The following is a 26345-nucleotide window of genomic DNA, read 5'->3' as shown; positions in this document are numbered from 1 at the left end:
CCACGTACTGACAATAGAAGACTTTTATTTGTTCTTTCAGAGAGGTTGTTTTATGATCTACCTTAAAATGAATAACCTTTGAGATCAACCCAAATCACATTATATTTGTCACATGCCCCAAATACAATTGGTGTAGGTAGACCTTACCGTGAAATGCTTACTTACAAGCCCTTAATTAACATAAAAACATATCTATTTTAAATTAAAACAATAAAATAACAATAATGAGGCAGGGGGTACAGGTTAGTCGAGATCATTTGTACATGTAGGTAGGGGTGAATTGAAAAGCATGCAAAAAGATGAAGGGACATTAAGGCATTATTCTTGTTGTGCTGTAAGCTATGAGACCATAGCTTTCTCATCAGGATGGAAATGTAATGACATTGAAATGACTAAGCATAAGATACAACGAACTTTCAATGAAAGTTAATTTTCACCTACAGCGAAGATGGTTATATTCATTTCAATTTAACGTTGATGACGTAATAGGTTGGTAATGCCATTGATGACAGCACACACTGACAGTCTACAGACTCGCAGACCCTTGGGGGAAAGGTGTGAATTCTACCGTCCATTCGGTGACCATTGACCACCACTAGGCAAACTGAATTAATGATGATGATGTCGAGATAAACATTCACAGCGTACTATCTTACTATCTATTCGTTTGGCAGTTTGACACCAAGCGTACATCATGGGTAATTATGTAGCTCGATCATGATCCATCCAGACCCAAATTGGAGAGACGCTTCCATTGATAGCAGAGTACAGGAATCATTGATCAAAATGTTGGTCACTCTATTTGGCATTTCCACCATTATTCTTCAAAACAAATGCCCATTAACCGCCTATTTATTAATTCGTATAAAACAATGTTTATGATCACCTTGCACATCAACATTTATTTTGTCAGACTGAATTTGAGTGAATTTAGGCACCTGTATCATGGCTTTGTTTGTACACTACACCATGGATATTAGGCGTATATATATATATATATATATATATATATATATATATATATATGACATTATTAAGATTTACTCACCGTTATTACCACCGTGTCTTCGCCTTTGAATTTCGGGATGTATTTGTCTCCTCTGTTGGTTTCCGATTCATTCAAAGGCCTGAAGCGGCACATCACTTTTACACCGCACTCAGCAGCATCCGCCATGTCCACAGCACTAGGTTATTTCCAACCAGATAACCCAAATAACTTTCTCTAGGCTAACTATCGCGAAGTTTACTGCAATTTTACTGAGATGGAATTAAGCACTTCTTTCCTTTGTCATTCGCTGAAATTCAATCTCGATCGACATCCCTGTCAATTAAACGATTGGCGCTAGGCTGAATCCTAGTCTAACGTTACCTGTTTAAAAGGAAAACAATAGATTGACGAATGGTCTGGCTGCTATCGTCGATTTGAATGCGAGTTCCCCTTTTCGTGGTCAAACATTGGTTAAAGACTTCCCGTATTCACCGATGCGTCTTGCATCAGGACCAGCATCGACCAATTTGAAGCTCCTTGCTCTAATGCTGTCAATCCCACTTTGGTCCACCTCAGTGATGGTGAGGATGTTGATGTTGCGGTAGCCTAACACGCTTGCAGCCCGAACGGGACTTCTATGGTATTCTGGGAGGAGTATTCAAATCATATTGATAAACGATATAAAACAAGAGATTGTAAAGATAATTTTACTTTGCATGTGTTGTAAATAAGTGTTACACGGGTAGGTTACATTTTTAAACATCACCATAAGAACAAATATTTCTGTGTAAAATGGAATTGATGGTCCAATATTCCATGGAAGCTAATCACTCAACTCGATGTTCCCCTCTAGTGGGTTTGCTGTGAATGATGGGCCGGCCGTCTGTGGTGTCCCATAGAGAGGACTCTAGCGCCGAAAAGCCTGTTTTAGCCTATACTACAACCTCACTCCCGACCTCGATTGGAATACATTTTAGGGGAAAGGGGGGATACCTAGTCAGTTGTTCAACTGAAATGTGTCTTCCGCATTTAACCTAACTTTTTTGAATCAGAGAGGTGCGGGAGGCTGCCACAGTCGACATCCACGTCTTCGACGCAATGGGAACAGTGGGTTAACTGCCTTGCTCAGGGGCAGAACGACAGATGTACAGACTGCAGTGAAGGATAACTACTAGGTTTATAGGATTCTGAAGACTAAACCCCAGCAACAGGTGTAGCATACAATAACTTTCCAGAGCCACAATAAAACCTAAATCAAGGCGAAATACATACAGCACCAGTCAAATTTTGGACACAGCTACTCATTCAAGGGTTTTCTTTATTTTTACTATTTTTTACATTGTAGAATAGTGAATACATCAAAACTATGAAATGACACACATGGAATCATGTAGTGACCAAAAAAGTGTGAAACAAATCCAAATATATTTTATATGTGAGATTCTTCAAAGTAGCCGCCCTTTGCCTTGATGACAGCTTTGCACTCTTGACATTCTCTCAACCAGATTCATGAGGAATGCTTTTCCAACAGTCATGAAGGATTACCCAAATATGCTGAGCACTTGTTGGCTGCTTTTCCTTCACCCTGCAGTCCCAAACCATCTCAATTGGGTTGAGGTCAGGTGATTGTGGAGGCCAAGTCATCTGATGCAGCACTCCATCACTCTCCTTGGTCAAATAGCCCTTACACAGCCTGGAGGTGGTTTTGGGTCATTGTCCTGTTGAAAAACCAATGCTGCAGAATGCTGTGGTAGCCATGCTGGTTAAGTGTGCCGTGAATTCAAAATAAATCCCAGTGTCACCAGCGAAGCAGCCCCACACCAAATCGTTCATGCTTCATGGTGGGAACCACACATGCAGAGATTATCCGTTCACCTACTCTGCATCTCACAAAGACACAGTGGTCCAAATTTGGACTCATCAGACCAAAGGAAAGACTCCCACCAGTCTAATGTCCATTGCTTGTGTTTCTTGGCCCAAGCAAGTCTCTTATTATTGGTGTCCTTTAGTAGTGGTTTCTTTGCAGCAATTCGACCATGAATGCCTGATTCACGCAGTCTCCTCTGAGCAGTTGATTTTGATATCTGTCTGTTACTCGAACTCTATGAAGCATTTATTTGGGCTGCAATTTCTGAGGCTCGAATGAACTTATTCTCTGCAGCAGAGGTAACTCTGGGTCTGCACTTGAAGAAACTTTCAAAGTTCTGGACATTTTCCAGATTGACTGACCTTCATGTCTTAAAGTAATGATGGACTGTCATTTCTCTTTGCTTATTTGAGCTGTTCTTACCCTAATATGGATTTGGTCTTTTACCAAATAGGGCTATCTTCTGTATACCACCCCTACTTGTCACAACAACTGATTGGATCAAAAGCATTAAGGAAAGAAATCCACAAATCAACTTAACATGGCACACCTGTTAATATAAACGCATTCCAGGTAACTACCACATGAAGCTAGTTGAGAGAATGCCAAGAGCGTGCAAAGCTGTCATCAAAGCAAAGGGTGGCTACTTTGAAGAATCTCAAATATAAAATATATTTTCATTTGTTTAACACTTTTTTGGTTACTACGTGATTCCATGTGCTATTTCATAGTTTTGATGTCTTCATTATTATACAATGTAGAAAATAGTAAAAAATAAAGAAAAACCATGGAATGTGTAGGTGTGTCTCAACATTTGACTGGTACTGTAACTCACTGTAAAAGAAGAGTGGTGAAGAAATGGCGTAAACCAAAGGAAAGACAGTTGTTATACTGATATGTATAGATATATTTATTTCCCAGCATTTCTTTCTGAAACACTCCAAGAACAAGTAACAGGGAAAAATGTATGTCTGAAGAAATAGTGCATGAACACTAGGCATTACTAATTATCTAAACATGTTTCTAATATCTCTACAGGACATCACTACATCAACTACATAATCTACAGGGGAGGTCAATCACTGACCATCAGACATCGTTTCAACATGTTACTTGCCCCTTGACCAAAGAAGAAAAAAAATACCCCAAAATATTGATGTGCACCCCCCAATGCAAAGGGGTAGTCGTTCAAAGAGTTGCCAAGTAATGTGCAAGATTATACAGCGCAATACATAACAGATAGAATGGTAATATTCCTGTGTACTGTTCATTGGCTTAAACTCCCTACCCGTTTAAAAAAGGCAAATATATTATAAAAAATTCTTGCTTTACATCTGCAGATTGATTTTAGGATGCATTTATTTGTCATTTGGATTTAAATGTAAATAAATAGGTTTGTATGGAGAATGGCTCATTTTTAAGATTTCTTCATTGTTTTGGAAAATTCGGCATTGAATGAAAAAAGAAAAGAAAACAGAATAAAAAATTAAAAAGACAATCAATTCCTGTTACAACTGACAAAGTAACAGAAAATACTTGTCTGAAGGGGAAAAAAATGCCACTGCTAATCTACTTACAAAAGACCATAACTATTCAATTTGTGAAACCAAATCAAAATCAGGCTCATTTCCCATCTTTAGAAAAAAAAGCACAAGAACCAAATATACTAGCAAGACCGATGTCCATATTTTGCTGATTTGTTTCGTCTGTAGAGATACAAAAATGTAAACATTGCAAAATAAATAGTGGTAAAATGAGTGATACAGGATCCGTGGTTCATGCTCATGATCCCAACAAACGTTTTTTGCATTTTTACATGTACTATATATTGTTTGCATTTTTCAAGTGCAAAAGCATGATGTCAAATTTACTAGAATTCACGTAACAGAAAAAAAGAAAACATACTAATGATACAAATATACTATCTTACAAGGTAGTGATATTCCCAATTTACAAAATGTACATTTATAATATTGACACGTTATAATTTTTTTGATATGCTCGATTCTGTATAGGTCCTTGTATACGCGTGCCCTCTGGTGGCTGGGGCTGGAGCTTGCGTTCTGTTTGTCACATTCACCGGTCTGAGCAGAATGGCGATGAGGGAGGAGGAAGGGAGGGGGTTATGTCACCTCCATTGGTACTGTGGTCTCTGATATGCCGTTCAAAGTATGTCTCTCAGGTTCGTGAGTATCCCTACAAAAATGAATAACTATAGTAATTCATTATTCAGATACATATGCCTGGAAAATGAAAACAAATGTATATCAGCCATTCTAAATAAAATAAAAACAAGAAATTAAGAATCTAGTAATTGCTGGACAGGTCAGAAGTAATGAACATACGGATGGATATATATTCTGGTGTGTTGATGAGGCAGAAGTTATGGACATACTAAAATACATACAACTGAAATGTATTCTGGTCTTACCTGGCCATGCTGCCGATGGCAGAGGCGGGCGTCACCATGGCCACACGGTCCAGGCTGCTGGCAGCCACGGTGGCCAGCTTTAAGGCAGACGGCGAGAGGGCAGAGGGTCTGGCGTTGTGGTGGTGATGGGCAGGGGAGACAGCACTGCCGTGGCCTCGGTGGTTGGGCAGAGACTGAGGCGAGGAGGAGGTGGAGTGGGCAGGTAGCAGAGGGCCTCCGCTGGAGGAGGTAAGACCTGACCTGTCCAACCCTGTGCCGCTCTGAGATGTGCTGGTGGAGTGAAGAGGTCTGGAGGTCCCTGCAGGAGAGGTGATATGACACCGTCAAACCTGAGTAGGCCTAATACCTGAATAAGCACATACCTTACATGTAAATTAATGAGGTGGGATGGTCATTTAGCATCCCCCGATCAGAAACAGTAAGTATTTTTTAATTCCTCCAATATTTGCCTCCACTATGGTACCCAACTACAATAGAATATCCAAGAAAAGTCCATAGATTTAAAATGTATGACATTCTAATCTAGACAACATGTTCATCCAAAGCTCACCCAAAGTCTGGACGACCCCATTGACGCTGGTATTGTGTGATTTGTTCTCATTGTTGACCTGGCCTGATGCACTGATGACAGCTGATGCCGCAAAATGGGCACTAGCTGAGTCCAGAGTCTTCGATATGATGCAATCAGTGGAGCCAGAAGTCTACAACATAATATTAGTAGTCTTTAGAATCTAACACTGCCATAACATACATCAAAACATACATACACTGAGCTGTTTGAAACCTACCAACATATAAATGGATATGACAATGTTTTCTGCCCCACCAACTGGACCGAAGTCATTAGGAATTCTGTGTATATACAGTTATCTTTGAAGAGGTGAAAGACGGTGTGTGTACTTGTGTGTTTTGTCGCTCTGACAGTGAGGAATGCTGCTGGGGAGGAGCAGCTTTCAGCTGCTGTTTCTGCATCTGGGCCAGAGCCTGCTGATGGACCTGGTACTGCTCCTCTGTGATGCCTCCTGTCAGTACAGGAGAATAGGGACAAGACCATCAGACAGACACAGACACAGAGAGAGATAGAGAGCGACAGAGAAAGAAAGAGAGACAGAGAGGGGGAAAGTACACAGCAAAGAGGGAGGGAAGATGAGCAGATGGAGAACTGTAGTAATCTTTGAAGGGAGGAAAATATGGCGAGGAGATAAAGACTGCCTGGGTTACCACTCCCTAACACTAGGGGTCCTAGTGGCAGAAAATGCAGCCAGGAGTGAGTGAAGGCCACAACTGATTGACTGGAAGTTCCTTGAAGTGCAACCCTCCCTAACAGTCTACGGTTCAGTGGCAGCCTTTCCACTTCCCTGCACAAATCATGTCTGACTGGGAGTTATGAATCAACACTTGCTGACAGTCCTGAGAACAGTTACTGTTGAGAAACGAGATGACAGCCTGCAACCAGGGGGCTGACGAGGAAAAAAAAAAACACCAAATACAAACAAACCCCATCTGACCTGCCTATTTTCAATGGAGAACCAAATGTGTTCCACAAGCAGTACAATTAAAAAATACAGCCAACATGGAAACTAGGCCTATACAGTTAAATTATGTTTGGGACTGGCTTGGTTCCAACATATAAATGCAGAAGCCGTTGTGAGATAGAAACGGAGGGGTGGACTTTAGAATCACCATGGGGTGGGGTTGAGGAGGAGCTTACCTTTGCCACTTCTCTTGGAGTGAACCAACAGCCCTCCAGACAACGTGGTATCCATGGAAGATCTGCCCGTCCTCGTGTCACCACTGCCGTCACCCTGGGTGGGCCTAGGTCTGAAACAGCGCCACCTCAGAGCCTGGATGTTACTCACGATGTCTGCCAGTGACGAGGCAGAGCCAGGCATAGTTCTGTGGTTCTGTGAGGAGGGCCAGGGATCAGTAAGGTCTGGAGCACAAGGCCTGGTGAAGGGGGAGGATGTGGCGACGGCTGAGTCCAGCTGCTTTAATGCGATGTCCAGGTCTGATGAAGCCCGATCCAACAGGATCCTGAGGAGAGGGGGAATTTGTGGAATCTTAGTGACAATTCAATCAGATTTCATTCAGAGAAATCACAATGCGAGTTAACATGTATCAATGGCCCTTAATAAAACAACAGAATACCTAACCAAAAAGGAGATAGATAGGTGGATGATAAGAGGAGTTGGTTACCTGCCACCTCGTCCCACCCTCCTGCGTGCCAGTCCCACACAGCGTTGGGGTACAGAGAGGGCAGTAAGGGAGTGACGGTGCCGCAGGGCATCCAGCCCTGCTAGCTCAGGGTGATCCCACAGAAGGCCAGAGCTCTGGTCCACAATGGGCTGTAAAGAAAGGCAGAGGAAACAGTTCCTCATTTAGGCTACCTATAGCAAAGTATCATACAGACAGGTCCAAATGCCATCTTACCAACAGACTAGACCCAATACCACAATATTACCACAGACCAATAACAGGGTTCGCGTTAACACAGGATTTTGCATTTTCATGTAGAAAAGAAATGCTAAAATGCTTCTTATTGTAAATTCTGCTCAGATTCAGTTTGCTCCAAATCACAAATGCAAAATGAATCATTTTGTGCTTCAGTTGCACTTCTCAATTTAGCCTTTTGATTTGAAAATGTTGTGTGTATTAGGCTATTTGATTTAATGTATAAATGTTACAGAACTTTGGTTTCACTAATAAATATGTTGAAATAGAAACCGATCATTTGGTTCCATCGTCAGTCCTTTTTTATATAGACTTTTTTTATCGTGTTATTGACAGTATGTTTGTTCATTCCATGTGTAACTGAGTTGTTTTTGTCGCACTGCTTTGCTGTATCTTGGCCAGGTCGCAGTTATAAATGAGAACTTGTTCTCAACTAGCCTACCTGGTTATATGGGCCAGGGTATAGGCCAAGTCTGCCTGTAAACAACCTAAATAGGTCTATAACTCCATTCTTATTCTATTCAGAGTTTAAAGAAAATCTAATTGGAAATTAGCTATTATCAGGCTGGTTAATGTGATGCATGTCTGTTGAATTTGGAAAAACCACCCCGCACACAGGCCCGCACCACCTACTCAGCAAGCCAGGAGTCGTATCTGCGTTGCGGCCGTGGCATACAGCATACTTTCGACTCAACGGTACATGCTAAATAGAATGCGGCGATGAGCACATAGTATGCAGTTTAAGTATGTCATAAACTATTAGGGGGATTCGGCCACGACCATTATTGACTTTCAATATAAAACGCAGGTGAAATGGTATAAAACACAAACTAAATTGTTTAAGATGCAGATTTCTTTCATGGTCTACGTTTTGAAAATGCAGATTTCTGGAAGCAAATGCCCCCCTGTAATGATGTGTGGAATCGGAACTGAATGTGAGAGAATATATTTTAATTGCACTTCTTTCTGATTGCAGTGAGACTCACAGCAAGGTAATGACAGCCTGCTTTCCTTCTGAAGGCAAATGCACCATCTGGATCATTCTCCTCATCTGGTTCTGATGGTGGAGACTGAAAGAGACAAAAAAAACAAAAGACTTCAAAATACATACTTGCTCACAAACCAATTAAGACAATGTATGAACTTCACCATGAAACTGTCATCAGGACCCTGTTCTCAGAGGTACTGACCAGTGGGTAGTCCTCCTCCTCCTCTCCAGAGCTGTGGAAGTCATACTGTTTAATATCAGCCTTGTTAACGATGTGCTGGCGCTTGGTGGGCCTGCCAGGGCGGCACAGGGGGTCCCGCCTGGCGTACTTCTTCTTTGGTCTGACAAAGTCAAAGGGATCCTCGTCCTTCACCGAGACGTGGTGGTGCCCATGGTGCTGGAGACTACCGGACTTGTGCGTCTGAAAGAGAAAGATCATGGAATTAGAAGTTGTGAAGTGTCAAGAGCCAGATACCAGATTTATTCAAAGTAAAATGTTCAGAGTGAAAAGAGGTCATTGCTCTATTCAAGTTCTTTAAACGTAATCAGTGTGCTACCGGTGCATCCTGCAGCATCCCCTCTTCTGAACTGCTTCAATGTCAAACGTAAAAACATCAGGTAAAAGTAGAGGTAAAGTTATGGTTGATATATGCCCTTATATTACCTTGATCTCAGCTTTATGGTTATGGCGGTTCCCGTTCGTTAGAGTGATTGGAGCAGTGTAGACGGGCTTCTCAGCCAGAGGGGCCGTCACCTCACTGAGGACTTCACCCGTAAAGTCACCCATCTGATATCTACATGGAAACAGACAAATAATAGGAACATTCATTCAGTGCCTTGCAAAAGTATTCATCACCCTTGGCGTTTTTCCTATTTTGTTGCATTACAATGTGTAATTTAAATAGATTGATATTTGAATTTCATGTAATACACAAAAGTTTAAATTGGTGAAGTGAAATAAAATAAACTTGTTTCAAAAAAATAAAAAATATGGAAAAGTTGTGCGTGAGTATGTATTCACCCCCTTTGCTATGAAGCCCCATGCAACCAATTACCTTCAGAAGTCACATAATTAGTTAAGTAAAGTCCACCTGTGTGCAATCTAAGTGTCACAGAATCTGTCACATGATCTCAATATATATACACCTGTTCTGAAAGGCCCCAGAGCCTGCAACACCACCAAGCAAGGGGCACCACCAAGCAAGGGGCACCACCAAGCAAGGGGCACCATGTAGACCAAGGAGCTCTCCAAACAGGTCAGGGACAAAGTTGTGGAGAAGTAAAGATCAGGGTTGGGTTATAAAAAAAACATCCCACAGGCAACATTAAATCCAATATTAAAAAATTGAAAGAATATTGCACTACAAACCTGCTTTTTGGCCATCAAGGCAAACACTATTTCTGGTATGAACCCAACACCTCATCACCCCAAGGACATCATCCCCACATTGAAGTATGGTGGTGGCAGCATCATGCCTTGGGGATGTTTTTCATTGTCATGGACTGGGAAACTGGTCAGAATTGAAGGAATGATGGATGGGGAAATTCTTGAGGGGAAAACTGTTTCAGTCTTCCAGAGATTTGAGACTGGGATGGAGGTTCAGCAGGACAATAACCCTAAGCATACTGCTAAAGCAACACTTGAATGGTTTAAGGGGAAACATTTAAATGTCTTGGAATGGCCTAGTCAAAGCCTAGACCTCAGACCTCATTTTGTTGATCCCTGCCTACAGACAGAAACTAAAACAAGAGGCTCCCACGCTGAGGTCTGTCCAACGCTGGTCCGACCAAGCTGACTCCACACTCCAAGACTGCTTCCATCACGTGGACTGGGAGATGTTTCGTATTGCGTCAGATAACAACATTGACGAATACGCTGATTCGGTGTGCGAGTTCATTAGAACGTGCGTTGAAGATGTCGTTCCCATAGCAACGATTAAAACATTCCCTAACCAGAAACCGTGGATTGATGGCAGCATTCGTGTGAAACTGAAAGCGCGAACCACTGCTTTTAATCAGGGCAAGGTGTCTGGTAACATGACCGAATACAAACAGTGCAGCTATTCCCTCCGCAAGGCTATCAAACAAGCTAATTCAACGGCTCAGACACAAGAGGCATGTGGCAGGGTCTACAGTCAATCACGGACTACAGGAAGAAACCCAGCCCAGTCACGGACCAGGATGTCTTGCTCCCAGGCAGACTAAATAACTTTTTTGCCCGCTTTGAGGACAATACAGTGCCACCGACACGGCCTGCAACGAAAACATGCGGTCTCTCCTTCACTGCAGCCGAGGTGAGTAAGACATTTAAACGTGTTAACCCTCGCAAGGCTGCAGGCCCAGATGGCATCCCCAGCCGCGCCCTCAGAGCATGCGCAGACCAGCTGGCCGGTGTGTTTACGGACATATTCAATCAATCCCTATACCAGTCTGCTGTTCCCACATGCTTCAAGAGGGCCACCATTGTTCCTGTTCCCAAGAAAGCTAAGGTAACTGAGCTAAATGACTACCGCCCCGTAGCACTCACATCCGTCATCATGAAGTGCTTTGAGAGACTAGTCAAGGACCATATCACCTCCACCCTACCTGACACCCTAGACCCACTCCAATTTGCTTACCGCCCAAATAGGTCCACAGACGATGCAATCTCAACCACACTGCACACTGCCCTAACCCATCTGGACAAGAGGAATACCTATGTGAGAATGCTGTTCATCGACTACAGCTCGGCATTCAACACCATAGTACCCTCCAAGCTCGTCATCAAGCTCGAGACCCTGGGTCTCGACCCCGCCCTGTGCAACTGGGTACTGGACTTCCTGACGGGCCGCCCCCAGGTGGTGAGGGTAGGCAACAACATCTCCTCCCCGCTGATCCTCAACACTGGGGCCCCACAAGGTTGCGTTCTGAGCCCTCTCCTGTACTCCCTGTTCACCCACGACTGCGTGGCCACGCACGCCTCCAACTCAATCATCAAGTTTGCGGACGACACAACAGTGGTAGGCTTGATTACCAACAACGATGAGACGGCCTACAGGGAGGAGGTGAGGGCCCTCGGAGTGTGGTGTCAGGAAAACAACCTCACACTCAACGTCAACAAAACTAAGGAGATGATTGTGGACTTCAGGAAACAGCAGAGGGAACACCCCCCTATCCACATCGATGGAACAGTAGTGGAGAGGGTAGCAAGTTTTAAGTTCCTCGGCATACACATCACAGACAAACTGAATTGGTCCACTCACACAGACAGCATCGTGAAGAAGGCGCAGCAGCGCCTCTTCAACCTCAGGAGGCTGAAGAAATTCGGCTTGTCACCAAAAGCACTCACAAACTTCTACAGATGCACAATCGAGAGCATCCTGGCGGGCTGTATCACCGCCTGGTATGGCAACTGCACCGCCCTCAACCGTAAGGCTCTCCAGAGGGTAGTGAGGTCTGCACAACGCATCACCGGGGGCAAACTACCTGCCCTCCAGGACACCTACACCACCCGATGTCACAGGAAGGCCATAAAGATCATCAAGGACATCAACCACCCGAGCCACTGCCTGTTCACCCCGCTATCATCCAGAAGGCGAGGTCAGTACAGGTGCATCAAAGCTGGGACCGAGAGACTGAAAAACAGCTTCTATCTCAAGGCCATCAGACTGTTAAACAGCCACCACTAACACTGAGTGGCTGCTGCCAACACACTGACACTGACTCAACTCCAGCCACTTTAATAATGGGAATTGATGGGAAATGATGTAAATATATCACTAGCCACTTTAAACAATGCTACCTTATATAAATGTTACTTACCCTACATTATTCATCTCATACGCATACGTATATACTGTACTCTATATCATCGACGGTATCCTTATGTAATACATGTATCACTAGCCACTTTATACTATACTATGCCACTTTGTTTACATACTCATCTCATTTGTACATACTGTACCCGATACCATCTACTGTATCTTGCCTATGCTGCTCTGTACCATCACTCATTCATATATCCTTATGTACATATTCTTTATCCCCTTACACTGTGTACAAGACAGTAGTTTTGGAATTGTTAGTTAGATTACTTGTTATTACTGCATTGTCGGAACTAGAAGCACAAGCATTTCGCTACACTCGCATTAACATCTGCTAACCATGTGTATGTGACAAATAAAATTTGATTTGATTTGAATCTGTGGTATGATTTAAAGATTGCTGTACACCAGCGGAACACATCCAACTTGAAGGAGCAGGAGCAGTTTTGCCTTGAAGAATGGGAAAAAAAATCCCAGTGGCTAGATGTGCCAAGCTTATAGAGATGTACCCCAAGAGACTTGCAGCTGTAAATGCTACAAAAGGTGTCTCTACAAAGTATTGACTTCGGGGGGGGGGGGGGGGGGGTAGTTACGCACACTCAAGTTCAGTTTGTCTTATTTCTTGTTTGATTAACAAAAAATATTTTTCATCTTCAAAGTGGTAGGCATGTTGTGTAAATCAAATGATACAACCTGGAATTTAAAAAAAAAAAAATTGGGGGAGGGGGTTGTAAGGCAACAAAATAGGAAAAATGCCAAGGTGGTGAATACTTTCACAAGCCACTGTACAGGGTAAAAAAAGACAGAAGGGAGGGAAAAAAGGCAGCAATTTGTCCATCATTCATATTGACTGACAGTACTCATCAACAACATGTAAGGACAGGCTGTTCTCTTTTAGCACCAGGACTAGAAGAAGTATGTTACAGTGTTAGAAACTAAATGAGTACTGCAATATAGGGCTCCTGAGTGGCGCAGCCGTCTAAGGCACTGCATCTCAGTGCTATAGTCGTCATTACAAAACTGGTTCAATTCCAGGCTGTATCACAAACGGCCGTGATTGGGAGTTCCCACAGGGAGGCGCAAAATTGGCCCAGCGGCGTCCGGGTTAGGATTTGGCCGGGGTAGGCCGGCATTGTAAATAAGAATGTGTTCTTAACTGACTTGCCTTGTTAAAATAAATCAATTATATCACTCAGCATGACCTCTAATCTGCTCTGACACAGGAAGCCCTGCTGGGTTACACCATGTAACACTAATACGGCACTGGCTACAATCACACACATAAGAAACAGGGCAAACAATCTAACACACATACTGGCTACCATCCCTCTAACCCTCCCCCCAATGCTTTTAAGGCTCACCTTTTCTCCACCACCTCCAGTGTGAGGTGCAGCAGCTCTCTCTTGCTCTTCTCCCTCCTCTTTATCATCTCCAGGATGGTGACCGTGCGGCTGAACTCCCTCCGGAGCTTCAGCATCTTTTCATAGGACGCCTCGTCATTCTTACGGTTCTGAACAAGAGAGAGACACGGTCAAACAACTATACATACCCTCAGAATCATCAAGCCGACAAAGAATTTAAGAGTACCACCCGCACACACAAATCTGTCGTTCTGCCCCTGAACAGGCAGTTAACTCACTGTTCCTAGGCCGTCATTGAAAATAAGAATTTGTTCTTAACTGACTTGCCTAGTTAAATAAAAAAACACTAAACACTACACACTTTCTAGGTGAAATTTGGGGGGAATGAGTCTAGTGAAAATGTAAACTGGCCTGAATTAAAAATTCAGAATAATCAAATTACAGGGTGCAATGCAGTTGTCTAGCTTACTTTAGGCTATCTGGAATATGAAACAACTGAACTAGGCCTATATGAGCTGGTTTCAGATCTCCATCCCTGACCTCATCCATCAGGTCTGACTACTATTCATTCAACATGTTTTGTCGTCATTGGTGAACTGACTATTATCACATCATTAGCAGGCTAATACTGTTGACATGCAGCTATATCAAGAGGACAGATCAAGAGCTGATTAATTAAGATAGGCCTACTAATATTTAACAGTCTAAAATAACTTTCCGTGAAGGACAGTTTTAGCGGAACAGCTCTCTGCCATGTGTTTCCATGCACGCAGTGACGCACAATGAACCACCGCAACACTGCACGCTTCCTTGCTCGTCAATGCGGTCGTGCCTTCTACCGTTGCTTAGATCAAAGCTTGTGCGGGCAAGAAAGCGTTCTCGCCTAATTGACTATGGAGCTAACTACCTTGGTCTTAATGACACCTTAGCTAAGGAGCTAACAATTAAATAGTAGTGGTTGTGCTTAACCAACACATACAATTTTGGAACATGTATCGAGCAAACAGTTTGTTCTCCATTTCCCCACACATCAGTTGTATCAACAGATGAAGTGGAGAGCTGCCATCAAGCTCGAGGGAGAAAAATAGTACTAAGACTACGGGGGGGCGGGACAACTTTTTTTCTCCTCGCGCAAGTTCTCTGATTGGCTCAGCTCCACTATGTGCCAACTCAAAGCCTATTTTTGCCTATTTCTGGGAAGTTTTTTGTACCGGTGTACTTTGACCTCAAATTGCATGCATGGTACACAAAATGCCTGCAGGTTAGTAGGTCTGCAGAGTTCCTGACTGAGTTAGGGTATAGAGATATTCAATAAAATTATTGGAGAGCACATCAATGGGGCGTATAGCAGTTAAGATCATTGGGCCAGTAACCAAAAGGTCACTGAATCGAATCCCCGAGCCGACTAGGTGAAAATCGTTGTGCCCCTGAGCAAGACACTTAACCCTAATTGCGCCTGCAAATCACTCTGGATAAGAGCATCTGCTAAATATGTCAAATGTAAAACGGGACTAACATGAAACAAATTACTTGCAACACAATGATAAATTAAATTGTGCAAGACTTCAAACCTTGAAAGAATAGATAATTATTGCCCGATACTGAAACTGCGTCTAATCGAAGTGTGAGGGGACACACTTTCAGTCCAAGCCACCAAGCCATGTGATTCTCCTTTCTCACCTTCCTGGTCTGCATCTTCTCTGTGCGCCGTCTGAAGGCCACATAGGCGTCGTTATTGGTGGAGCCGTCTCTCTTCTCCTGCTTGATGAGGGGGATGAGTGACGGGCCTTGGCAGTTCTTCCTCTTCCTCACCCAGTAGTCGTACACTGACTTCAGGAGGTAGTCATCCTCGTTCAGTAGCAGTTTGGCCTCTGTGATAGTGACCAGCTGTGAGCAAACAGAGAGGGAAGTTTAGTTTATTACAGTGTTCCTGTGATTATTTTCCAGAGCAAAGCCTCTTAAAGCAACATTACATCCAGACCCTCTGGCATTAAAACGGTAAATCTTCTATTAGCACAGAGAAGCTCTCTTGATAACTGCTGCTGGTCTAGATGGAGGGTGTTATGTTACCTGGTTTGTGCTGGCTTTCTCCAACCTGTCTACCATGGTCTCAAACTGTATGGGTTTGATCTCCATCTTGCGGTTGAGCCTGTTGAGGAGAGTCTCATCCTCTGAGTCCATGTCATAGTCTGGCTGCTCATTATCCAGACCCAGGGCTATGAGAGGAAGAGAGGATGAGATTAGGTCAGAAAAAAGGTCTTCTTTGGTGCAAATTCATTAGTGTAGGGCCTCTAATCGATTACAGCTGGTTGGCTAAGGACAGATTTCACCATGTGAAAGTGATTTGTTAACAACTTACATCAATTGCTCTATAACAGGGGGCTCAAACCTTTGGGCTTGGTGGGCCCCCCCAAAAAAATCACACTTCAAACAACCCAATTCTAGCCATTTAAAGTATTCAGACCCCTTAATTTTGTTACGTTACCGCTTTATTCTTAATTAGATGCATTTATTCTTTCTCAAACACAACACCCCATAATTACAAAGCAAAAACAGTAAATGTTTTAAATAAACTTAAATATCACATTTACTTAAGTATTCAAAGAACTCTCTGTACTTTGCTCAGTTAGTTAATATTTCCCTCAAACCTGACTAGTCTCCCAGGCATGATACTGCCAACACCACGCTTCACCGTAGGGATGATACCAGGTTTCCTCCAGGCGTGACACTTGGCACTCAGGCAAAATAGTTAAATCTTGGTTTCATCAGACTAGAGAATCTTGTTTCTCATGGTTTAAGAGTACTTTTGGTAAACTCCAAGCGGGCTGTCAGGTGCCTTTTACTGAGGAGTGGCTTCCGTCTGGCCACTCTACCATAAAGGCCTGATTGGTGAAGTGCTGCAGAGATGGTCGTCCTTCTGGAACAGTCTCCCATCTCCACAGCTCTGTCAGAGTGACCATCGAGTTTTTAGTCACCGCCCTGACCAAGGCCCTTCTCCCCCGATTCCGGGCGGCCAGCACTAGTTAGTCTTGGTGGTTCCAAACTGCTTCCAAACTTTTCTTGGCGAACTTCAATGCTGCAGACATTTTTTGGTACCTTTCCCCAGATCTGTGGCTCGACAACCCTGTCTCGGAGCTCTACGGACAATTCCTTCAACCTCATGGCTGAATACTTGTATTACAAATACCTTATGTATATAAGGCATTTGTTTATTTAATTTATTTTTTGTTTATTTAATTTTCTTGCTAAAATAAATATCTTACAAAATGTTTTCACTTTGTCATTATGGGGTATTGTGTGTAAATTGATGAAGGAACAAAATAATTTAATCATTTTTAGAATAAGAGTAATGTAACAAAATGTGGAAAAAGTGAAGGGGTCTGAATACTTTCCAAATGCACTGTAACTTGACACAACACCACATTCTAATTACCAGTATTAAAGATGGATATTTTTTTATTTAAATGAACCCATAAGGCTAATAACTTCAATGTTTCAAATGACTTAAAATATGGGAAAGGTAACAATTTGTATTTGCAGCAGTAAGTCACTGAAATGCATCAGAAAAAGTATTAGAAAGTGCAGGAAAACATTAGGGAAGAATGGAACTTGCAACACCAGGGCTGTGGGTTTGATTCCCACAGGGGACAAGTACAAAAAAGTAAAAATAAATATGCACTCACTACTGGATAAGAGCATATGCTAAATGACTAAAATGTAAATGTAAGGCAGAAGTGCCTACATCGCTTTGGGGAGCCCCAAGTGAGATAAGGTTGGGGGGCCCACCCACCTCATGGGCAAAACATTTTTAGTAATCCCCCTCTTGGCAGTGGATATTTTTTTTGTAGTTTCACCTGGTAATTTCCTTCCATGATACACATTTTGCCATGGGGCAGAGACACTTTTTCATTTTTAAAGTTAATTTCCTGCAATTGTACACATTTTGCCATGACTTATGCCCTGTTCACATGATATCTGAGTGAGAATGACTAACAAGATCAATGTGGGGCCCTTGGACATATGCCCTGCGTGCCCGGTAGGTAATTTGGTGATGATTACTACAAGGTTTAGATAGCTGGCTAGATTACCTTATTTAGCAATTAGATTTATTTTAGCTGACATGGGCTAATTGAGTGACTGACATAAGTGGAACACTGCAGATGCACTATTCTACTTTTCTAATTCTCAACAATAAGTTGAGACCCCGACGAATTTCATAGAAAGATATAATAATTAAATAAATACAATCGGAACCTTCTGGTGGGCCAAACCAAACTTTGTCCCAGTTTGGTTGCCCCTGCTCTACAACCTCTGCTGTCAGACAGCCAAAGATGTGGTAGCTTGATGGGCTGCTCAAAGATTCCATTTTCAGATTTGGCAAGTGACATTTCAGAAACCATTTGATGGCTTGTCAACAGTTGTCCTCTGAGTGAATATGTGTGTGTTAGGGCTGAGCAATTTGGCCAAGATATTATATCACGGTATTTAAAAAAAAATGGGACGGTATTTGACAGTATTTTTAGTTTTTGAAAAATAAAAGTTCTACATTTGCTTTATGAGGAGTAAGTGATCCTAGGGTGGCAACACATACATTCTAAATTATTTAAATTAGTCTTTCTACATTCTGATTGTTTTATACTGTTCAATTCAACCCCAACCAAAACAAATTTCAGCACTTATCATTTCCTGCACTCAATTGAAGTGGTGGAAAAAGTACCCAATTGTCATACTTGAGTAAAAGTGAAGATACGTCAATAGAAAATTCCTCAAGTAAAATTTAAAGTCACCCAGTAACATACTACTTGAGTAAAAGTCTAAAAGTATTTGGTTTTAAATATACTTAAGTATCAAAAGTAAATGTAATTGATAAAATGTACTTAAGAATCAAAAGTAAAAGTGTATATTTCAAATTCCTTATATTAAAGCAAACCAGATGGGACCATTTTCTTTTTCTTATATTTACGGGTACAGCCAGGGGCACACGCCAACACTCGGACATAATTTACAAGCAAAGCATGTGTTTAACTTCTTCGATATAGGGGGCGCTCTTTTAAATTTTGGATGAAAAACGTTCCCGTTTTAAACGAGATATTTTGTCACGAAAAGATGCTCGACTGTGCATATAATTGACAGCTTTGGAAAGAAAACACTCTGATGTTTCCAAAACTGCAAAGATATTGTCTGTGAGTACCACATAACTGATGTTACAGGCGAAACCCAGATAAAAAAATCAATCAGGAAGTGCCGCATTTTTTGAAACCGCCTCATTTCAATGACTCCTTATATGGCTGTGGAGGAGCTAGGAGTCAGCTTACGTTTTCCACGTTTTCCCCAAGGTGTCTGCAGCATTGTGACGTATTTGTAGGCATATCATTGGAAGATTGACCATAAGAGACTACATCTACCAGGTGGTCGCTTGGTGTCCTACGTCGCAATTATTGCGTAATCTCCAGCTGCAGTATTTTTCCGTTTGCCTTTGATGAGAAACCGACTGCCAGGAATGATTTTTCATCGAATAGAATGGTAAAAAACACTTTGAGGATTGATTCTAAACAACATTTGCCACGTTTCTGTCGATATTATGGAGCTAATTTTGAAAAAAGTTTGGCGTTGTGTTGACTGCATTTTCGTTTTTTTTTTCTTAGCCAAACGTGATGAACAAAACTGAGCTATTTCTCTTACACAAATAATATTTTTGAAAAAAATGAACATTTGCTATCTAACTGAGAGTCTCGTCATTGAAAACATCCGAAGTTGTTCAAAGGTAAATTATTTTATTTGAATGCTTTTCTTGTTTTTGTGAAACTGTTGCCTGCTGAATACTAGGCTTAATGCTATGCTAGGCTATCAATACTCTTACACAAATGCTTGTGTAGCTTTGGTTAAAGCATATTTTGAAAATCTGAGATGACAGTGTTGTTAACAAAAGGCTAAGCTTGTGTTTCAATATATTTATTTCATTTGCGATTTTCATGAATAGGAAACGTTGCGTTATGGTAATGAGCTTGAGGCTTTGATTACGCTCCCGGATATGGTATTGCTCGACGCTAGAGGTTAATGAGTCCTCCAGATAAGAGGCAGTAGATGACAAGGGATGTTCTCTTGACAAGTGCATGAAATTGACTATTTTCCTGTCCTGCTAAGCATTCCAAATGTAAGGAGTACTTTTAGGTGTCAGGGAAAATGTATGGAGTGAAAAGTACAGTATTTTCTTTAGGAATGTGTGAAGTAAAAGTAGTCAAAAAAAAAAAAAAAGTACAGATACCAAAAAAAAAAAACTTTACTACTTGAAAGTATATTTACTTAAGTACTTTACACCACTGTTCAATTGAAAATGTCCACACTGCCACGTAAGGCTGCACAATATGTGCAAATAACCTAGGACTTATTTTAACCAAATGTTGCAATTGTGATTTGACTTACTATTCTAATTATATAGTTAGAATCTAATAGTGGGCACTTTGAATACAGTGTTGTTTGAGATGACAATGAATTAAAAAGCCAGGGAGGAGTTGTGACAGGATAGGAACTAAAGTGTTGCTTAGTGTTTCCTACGAGAACCTATAAGCTTTGGCTACATTGCATGTTCTCTCTTAGCTACTTCATGTAGCTAACATATTCTAGCTTTGCATAATTCCTCTTTGATTTAGAAGATACTGTTGCACAAACAACATGTTGACTTAGGTCTACACCATCACTGGTATTATCAGGCTGTATTAGCTAGCTACGTTTGCTCCTACTCAGTACATTTATTAGCTAGCTAGCTATTAGCATTAGCGGCTAACAATTAGTGTCTCAAGATTTAGGGCAACTTGCTAAGAAAAGACAAACTAATAGTGTCATTATAGAACGCTAGTGGATTTATATTAAGAAGCAAAGTGAAAACAGCATTGCTGTCATCAACATTGTTGCATGTGCTGCATTGACCATGCAGACTGAAAGCAAGTGTCTCATGGTTGAGGAACATCAAATACGCTCCTTGCGTGGCTAGGTCTGTGAGGAAAGTGGCATGGAGCGAAAGAGCAGAGAGCGATGACTCAAGTAGCGAAGTAAACTATACAAATTGGCATTACACATGGAGTACCATATTTAACAAACATTCAAATACCGGTATAGAAGTAAAAACCCAAACCGGTCCCTGCATCAATACCGGTATATCATAAAATACGGTATACCACCCAGCCCTAGTGTGTGTGAGAGTTGGATAGGAGGGGGAGTAGCCTACAGAAGCTGCTGCCAAGAAAATGCTACTCACGCTGGATGTGGAAGAGCTGTTTGGGGATCCTGAGCTCTCCTTTATAGAGACGGTCGTAGTAAGTGATGTTGCTCTCCGCCTCCGGCACCGGGATGACCATGTTCTCCTTCTTTTCCCTGAAAACCGACTGAGCAGAGATGGCCCTCTGGAGATGGTGCTCCTGAGGGAGAGAAAGATTGACATGTTTAGAAAACCTGTACTGGCACAATTCAGACAAAAAGAGAGAGACAGACAGTGTATTAGAGGGCGAGAGGAAGAGCGAAGGAGACATTGAGAGAGGGAGTAAGGGAGAGAAGAGGTAGAAAGAAGAGTGAGCAGAAAGCTTGATCCTGTGCTTACTTAATAGTAAAAACCTAGGACTATTACATGGTAACAGAATGATGCTGAGAATTAGATTTAACTTAAAAACGTATGTTCAACAAAAACCAATGCAGATCCAAAGTTTGTTAACAGAATGATTATGCTGTCATTCTGTTACCAATCTTTGAATCTACACTGTTCTTTAAGTAAAATGTTTTTTTTGTTAAATGTTGTGGACATTTTTAAAAGTAGTGTTTTTGCTGAGTTGCACGGTTTGTTTCATTTTGCAATTATTGGTTTTTGTTTGGCATTCATTTTAAAGTGAAATATCTGAGTCTCAGCAGCATTCTGTTACCTTGGAATTGGCCACTACTAACATCTAATCTTCAATCAAAAACTACCATGTTTGTAAGAATGCCTTTCATATGCTGTACAGTCAGCAAATAACACCGTCAGCAAATAACACCCTGTATGGAATGGGTTCATAGGCTGCACAGGCAAACCAACAGCGGCTTGCAGCGGTATGGTGATGAAACCTCCTGCAACAACTTGAAAGGTGTAGGGCTCATTTTAGCGCTTTTGGACTAATTTCAGGCAATACTAAATCTGCACCGATGTAACAATAATACAGATCAAAGAGAAGTAGCTAGCTACATTAGTCTACAAATGTGCCTTGGTTCATTTATGGCGCCTTGGCTTCCTATCTGTCACCCACACATCTCCTGCTTAGTAGTAGTACGTTAGCTAACATTACTTTCTTAGTGAAAAGAGTCTCATTGACCCCTAAGTTAACTAGGGACTATATTTGGTAAGCTAGTTAGCTAACTAGTTAATTCAGAAATATCAACCCTTTTTCAGGACACTTTCTTTCAAAGATAATTCGTAAAAATCCAAATAACTCCACAGATCTTCATTGTAAAGGGTTCAAACACTGTTTCCCATGCTTGTTCAATGAACCATAAACAATTAATGAACATATACTTATGGAACGGTCGTTAAGACACTAACAGCTTACAGGCGGTAGGCACTGGGACTCCCGAGTGGCGCTGTGATCTGAGACACTGCATCTCAGTGCAAGAGGCATCACTGCAGTACCTGGTTCAAATCCAGGCTGCATCATAGGGCAGCGCACAATTGGCCAGCGTAGGTCGTCATTGTAAATAAGAATTTGGTTTTAACTGAAAACTTAGGACACCGAAGAGGCCTTTCTACAGACTCTGAAAAACACCAAAAGAAAGATGCCCAGGGTCCCTGCTCATCTGCATGGACGTATCTTAGGCATACTGCAAGGCGGCATGAGGACTGCAGATGTGACCAGGGCAATAAATTGCAATGTCCATACTGTGAGACGCCTACAGGGAGACAGGACGGACAGCTGGTCGTCCTCGCAGTAGCAGACCACGTGTAACAACACCTGCACAGGATCGGTACATCCGAACATCCCACCTGCAGGACAGGTACAGGATGGCAACAACTGCCCGAGTTATACCAGGAACGCTCAATTTTTCCATCAGTGCTCAGACTGTTCGCAATAGGCTGAGAGGCTGGACTGAGGGTTCCTCGCCAAAGTGCGGTTTTGTCTACGATGGACTTGTGACTATCGTCAAAGGAATGAGCGTTACAATGAGGCCTGTACTCTGGAGCGGGATCGATTTGGAGGGTCTGTCATGGTCTGGGGAGGTGTGTCACAGCATCATCGGACTGAGCTTGTTGTCATTGTGCGTTACAGGGAAGACATGTGGTATCCCTCATGTGGTACCCTTCCCGTAGGCTCATCCTGACATGACCCTCCAGCACAACAAAGCCATACTGATCGTTCTGTGCGTGATTTCCTGCAAGACAAAGAGCCTGGATCTCAATCCCATTGAGCACGTCTGGGACCTGTTGGATCAGAGGGTGAGGGCAATTCCCCCCAGAAATGTCTGAGAACTTACTTGAAAGTTCTCAGCCCTACACCTCCTTGGTGGAGGAGTGGGGTAACATCTCACAGCAAGAACTTGCAAATCTGGTGCAGTCCACGAGGTGGAGATGCACGGCAGTACTTAATGCAGCTGGTGGCCACACCAGATACTGACTGTTACTTTTGATTTTGACCCCCTCCCCTTTGTTCAGGGACACATTATTCAATTTCTGTTAGTCACATATCTGTGGAATTTGTTCAGTGTATGTCTCAGTTGTTGACTCTTATGTTCATACAAATATTTACACATGTTAAGTTTGCTGAAAATAAACGCAGTTGGCAGTGAGAGGACGTTTCCTTTTTTTGCGGAGTTTATAAAAAGGTTGGATGAGAAAGCATTGATGGCAAGTTTGCTTAGTTTGTTACTACACCGCACGCACGTTTGTTATCAATCGCAACATTGCGCAAGTCACCAATAAAATGTACGTAAAATCATTTACGCCAATAGTCGAAAAAAGCACTACCAATCATAAGCAAACCTAGACATTTACGCTATGAGAGTATACATGGCGTAAAGACTACGATTTGCTACGCAACGAGCGTGAAATGACGGGACCTCAGCATAAATAAACAAACATACGTACAAAATGTTGCGTAAATACATCAAGAATACAATCGCACTACTGTGCACATTAAATCATTTAAAGATTTTTATATTTAAAACGTTTTCTTACCGATTCTTCTTCTTTTTCCATCCCCGTAGGCATCTGCGGCACAGCCCGGTTGATCGAAACGCAGTCATTTAGGTCTGGAAGGTCTTTGTTGCGGTATATGGGGAGAGGTTTGGCGGCGTCTAGCGCTCGCGCTCGGAACGATAGTTTACTCATTGTTTGCCCCTATCGCACTCACATAGAACGCGAAGGAAACATGTATCCCGCCAGAATTCGCTAAGAAAATCGGTATAAATCCACAAGGGACTCGGTTGATTTCACAATAGTAGGATTCATTGGTAACCATTCGGTCGAAATCAAATGCGAAAAGCCATTTCTGGTCGAGTTTAACTGGATTTAGAAGCTATTTTTCTCGGGTGATCCACTCCCAGTGCCATGAAAAACATGGCGGACATGTCCACAGCGCCTGAGCAATCCCGACAGCCAGCGCGAGACATCTGAAAAACATGGGCCCTGGTGTTGCGCGCGCATCTCATACAACATGTATGAAAAAGTCATTAAACTCCACACTTTTATATTTGCCTAGTAGAGTAAAGTATTGCTTTTAAGTTGTATTGAAAAACACGTACAACATAAAATTGTGGGGATTGTTCACTTACACCAAACACTAGTACACTTCAAGTAGGCCAATTCCAGGTTCCCATGTCTTTTGCAAGAGTTGAGCCCAGTATGAGCTGGTTTAAACTCAATAAAAATGTTGCCAATCATTTCAAAAGTTAGAGGGTAGTTCTCGAAGAATTGACAGATCACCTAAGTGTGTAGAACATATCCTTTTGATACAAAATCGAATATTATTGTGTCTTTCACACTTAAACTGGCAATATAAAATACAGATGTGTTTGGGAATGTGATTTAGGGTAGGTGGGTTGAAGTTAGTAGCTTGAAGGGGACAATTTGATGGAATGACTGGAAGAGACTATAACATACATGTACAATATAACAACGTAAGCCACAGTTGATATAATACTTTTTTTAATTGCAAAATGAATGCAATACTTTGTCAAATTTGTAAATCCCTTTCAAACAAACACCATTAAAAGATTTTGAACAAAGCATAATAGCCACCTTTTACTGCGTGTAATTTCAGGCACACTTTTCTAAATGTAAAACATTTCTGCTAGAGAAGCAGGAAAGGAAAATGCTACAGCTGTTATCTATTCAGAAAGATGTACTGAAAACTATAAGTACAAAATATACTTTGATGTTGGTGCTAAGTGACTGTTACATTACCAATTGACTAACAATGCATATCACATTTAAAATTAAAATACTTTACAAAAATGTAAAATCTTTTCCCACTGTAAAACCATCAAAAACAATGTGGGCCACTCAGCTTTTACCATATGTTTTGAAATAAAGAGCATAAAAATGACCTTTAAAACCACATTCAATAAATAACTCATTCCAAAACAATATTATAATATATTTTGTTTCAATGAGGAGGGCAAAACATTTATTCCATTAAACACAATCACTCAAGATCACTACAATGGACAACAAGTTTGAAATGGAAGACATAAATAAACATTTACTTTGTCCATGGACTAGTGGTGGGCTCTCTTCATATACCCCCAATTTTAGGATTAAGAGTGCAATATAATTATAATCAGAATGCATATAATGTTGATGACATAGCTAGGTTACCAAGTTTTAAAACGAGTATTAGATTTTAGGATGCCGGGTTGTTCTGTTAGGATTGAACACAGATGACTTGATATTGTATGTTAAATAATAAAAATTAGACAAACATGTACATTTGTCAGTTTTACAATTTCAGATTTTCACAAGACTGTTCAAATCAGAAGACTGATCATATCAGAAGACTGATCAAATCAGAAGACTGATCAAATCAGAAGACTGATCAAATCAGAAGACTGATCTAATCAGAAGACTGATCTAATCAGAAGACTGATCTAATCAGAAGGTGCCCCTCCTGAGTCAGGGTATTAAGTACAGAAAATGAAGTTCACTCTTTTAAAATGAACATTTTACAATTTCTTCAGGCCGTGGGTATATACTCAGTGTTGACACAAGTAAGAAAAAAAGAACACTATATGCACATACTGAGTGTTCAAAATTGTACACTTCATAAATAAACACAAATATATAAATGTATATTTATAAACCACTGATGGAATATTTATCCATATATAGGCTGTTCATTTGTTTTAAGAGAAAAATATATAATACTCTAAGGCTTTTCAGAGCGTACAACTCTCATTAGTATTATTGCTAAGTAACCAATGTATATCTACAAATAAATATGT

The 26345-nt window shown here is 41.5% G+C and overlaps 2 protein-coding genes across 3 annotated transcripts in view; both read right to left on the bottom strand.

Annotated features, from left to right (window-relative positions):
* LOC139399736 (kinesin heavy chain-like) overlaps nt 1–1552 on the bottom strand; it is a 37805-nt gene extending 36253 nt beyond the window's left edge. Inside the window, exon 1 of the mRNA XM_071144989.1 lies at nt 1049–1552. Within this exon, the coding sequence (XP_071001090.1) occupies nt 1049–1174 (126 nt within the window). The 5' untranslated portion in view covers nt 1175–1552. The remainder of the gene's footprint in view (nt 1–1048) is intronic.
* A 2189-nt stretch (nt 1553–3741) lies between these two features.
* LOC139399714 (enhancer of polycomb homolog 2-like) lies at nt 3742–24493 on the bottom strand. 2 transcript variants are annotated; one of them, XM_071144983.1, is made up of 14 exons: nt 24082–24493; nt 21148–21307; nt 15963–16108; nt 15573–15779; nt 13893–14041; nt 9390–9519; nt 8928–9146; nt 8724–8807; nt 7483–7631; nt 6998–7320; nt 6187–6308; nt 5837–5987; nt 5287–5584; nt 3742–5067 (listed from the first exon to the last, which is right to left on the bottom strand). In XM_071144983.1, the coding sequence occupies exons 1-14, from the start codon at nt 24232–24234 to the stop codon at nt 5052–5054; spliced, it is 2307 nt and encodes a 768-aa protein (XP_071001084.1). In that variant the 5' UTR covers nt 24235–24493; the 3' UTR covers nt 3742–5051. The 2 variants fall into 2 exon arrangements, with proteins under 2 accessions (XP_071001084.1, XP_071001083.1); XM_071144982.1 differs by having other exon boundaries at nt 3742–5051.
* Nucleotides 24494–26345: the final 1852 nt, after the last annotated feature.

This window comes from Oncorhynchus clarkii, chromosome 3 (assembly GCF_045791955.1).
Source record: "Oncorhynchus clarkii lewisi isolate Uvic-CL-2024 chromosome 3, UVic_Ocla_1.0, whole genome shotgun sequence".
Lineage (NCBI taxonomy): Eukaryota > Metazoa > Chordata > Actinopteri > Salmoniformes > Salmonidae > Oncorhynchus > Oncorhynchus clarkii.
This window is presented reverse-complemented; position numbering and strand designations above follow the sequence as displayed.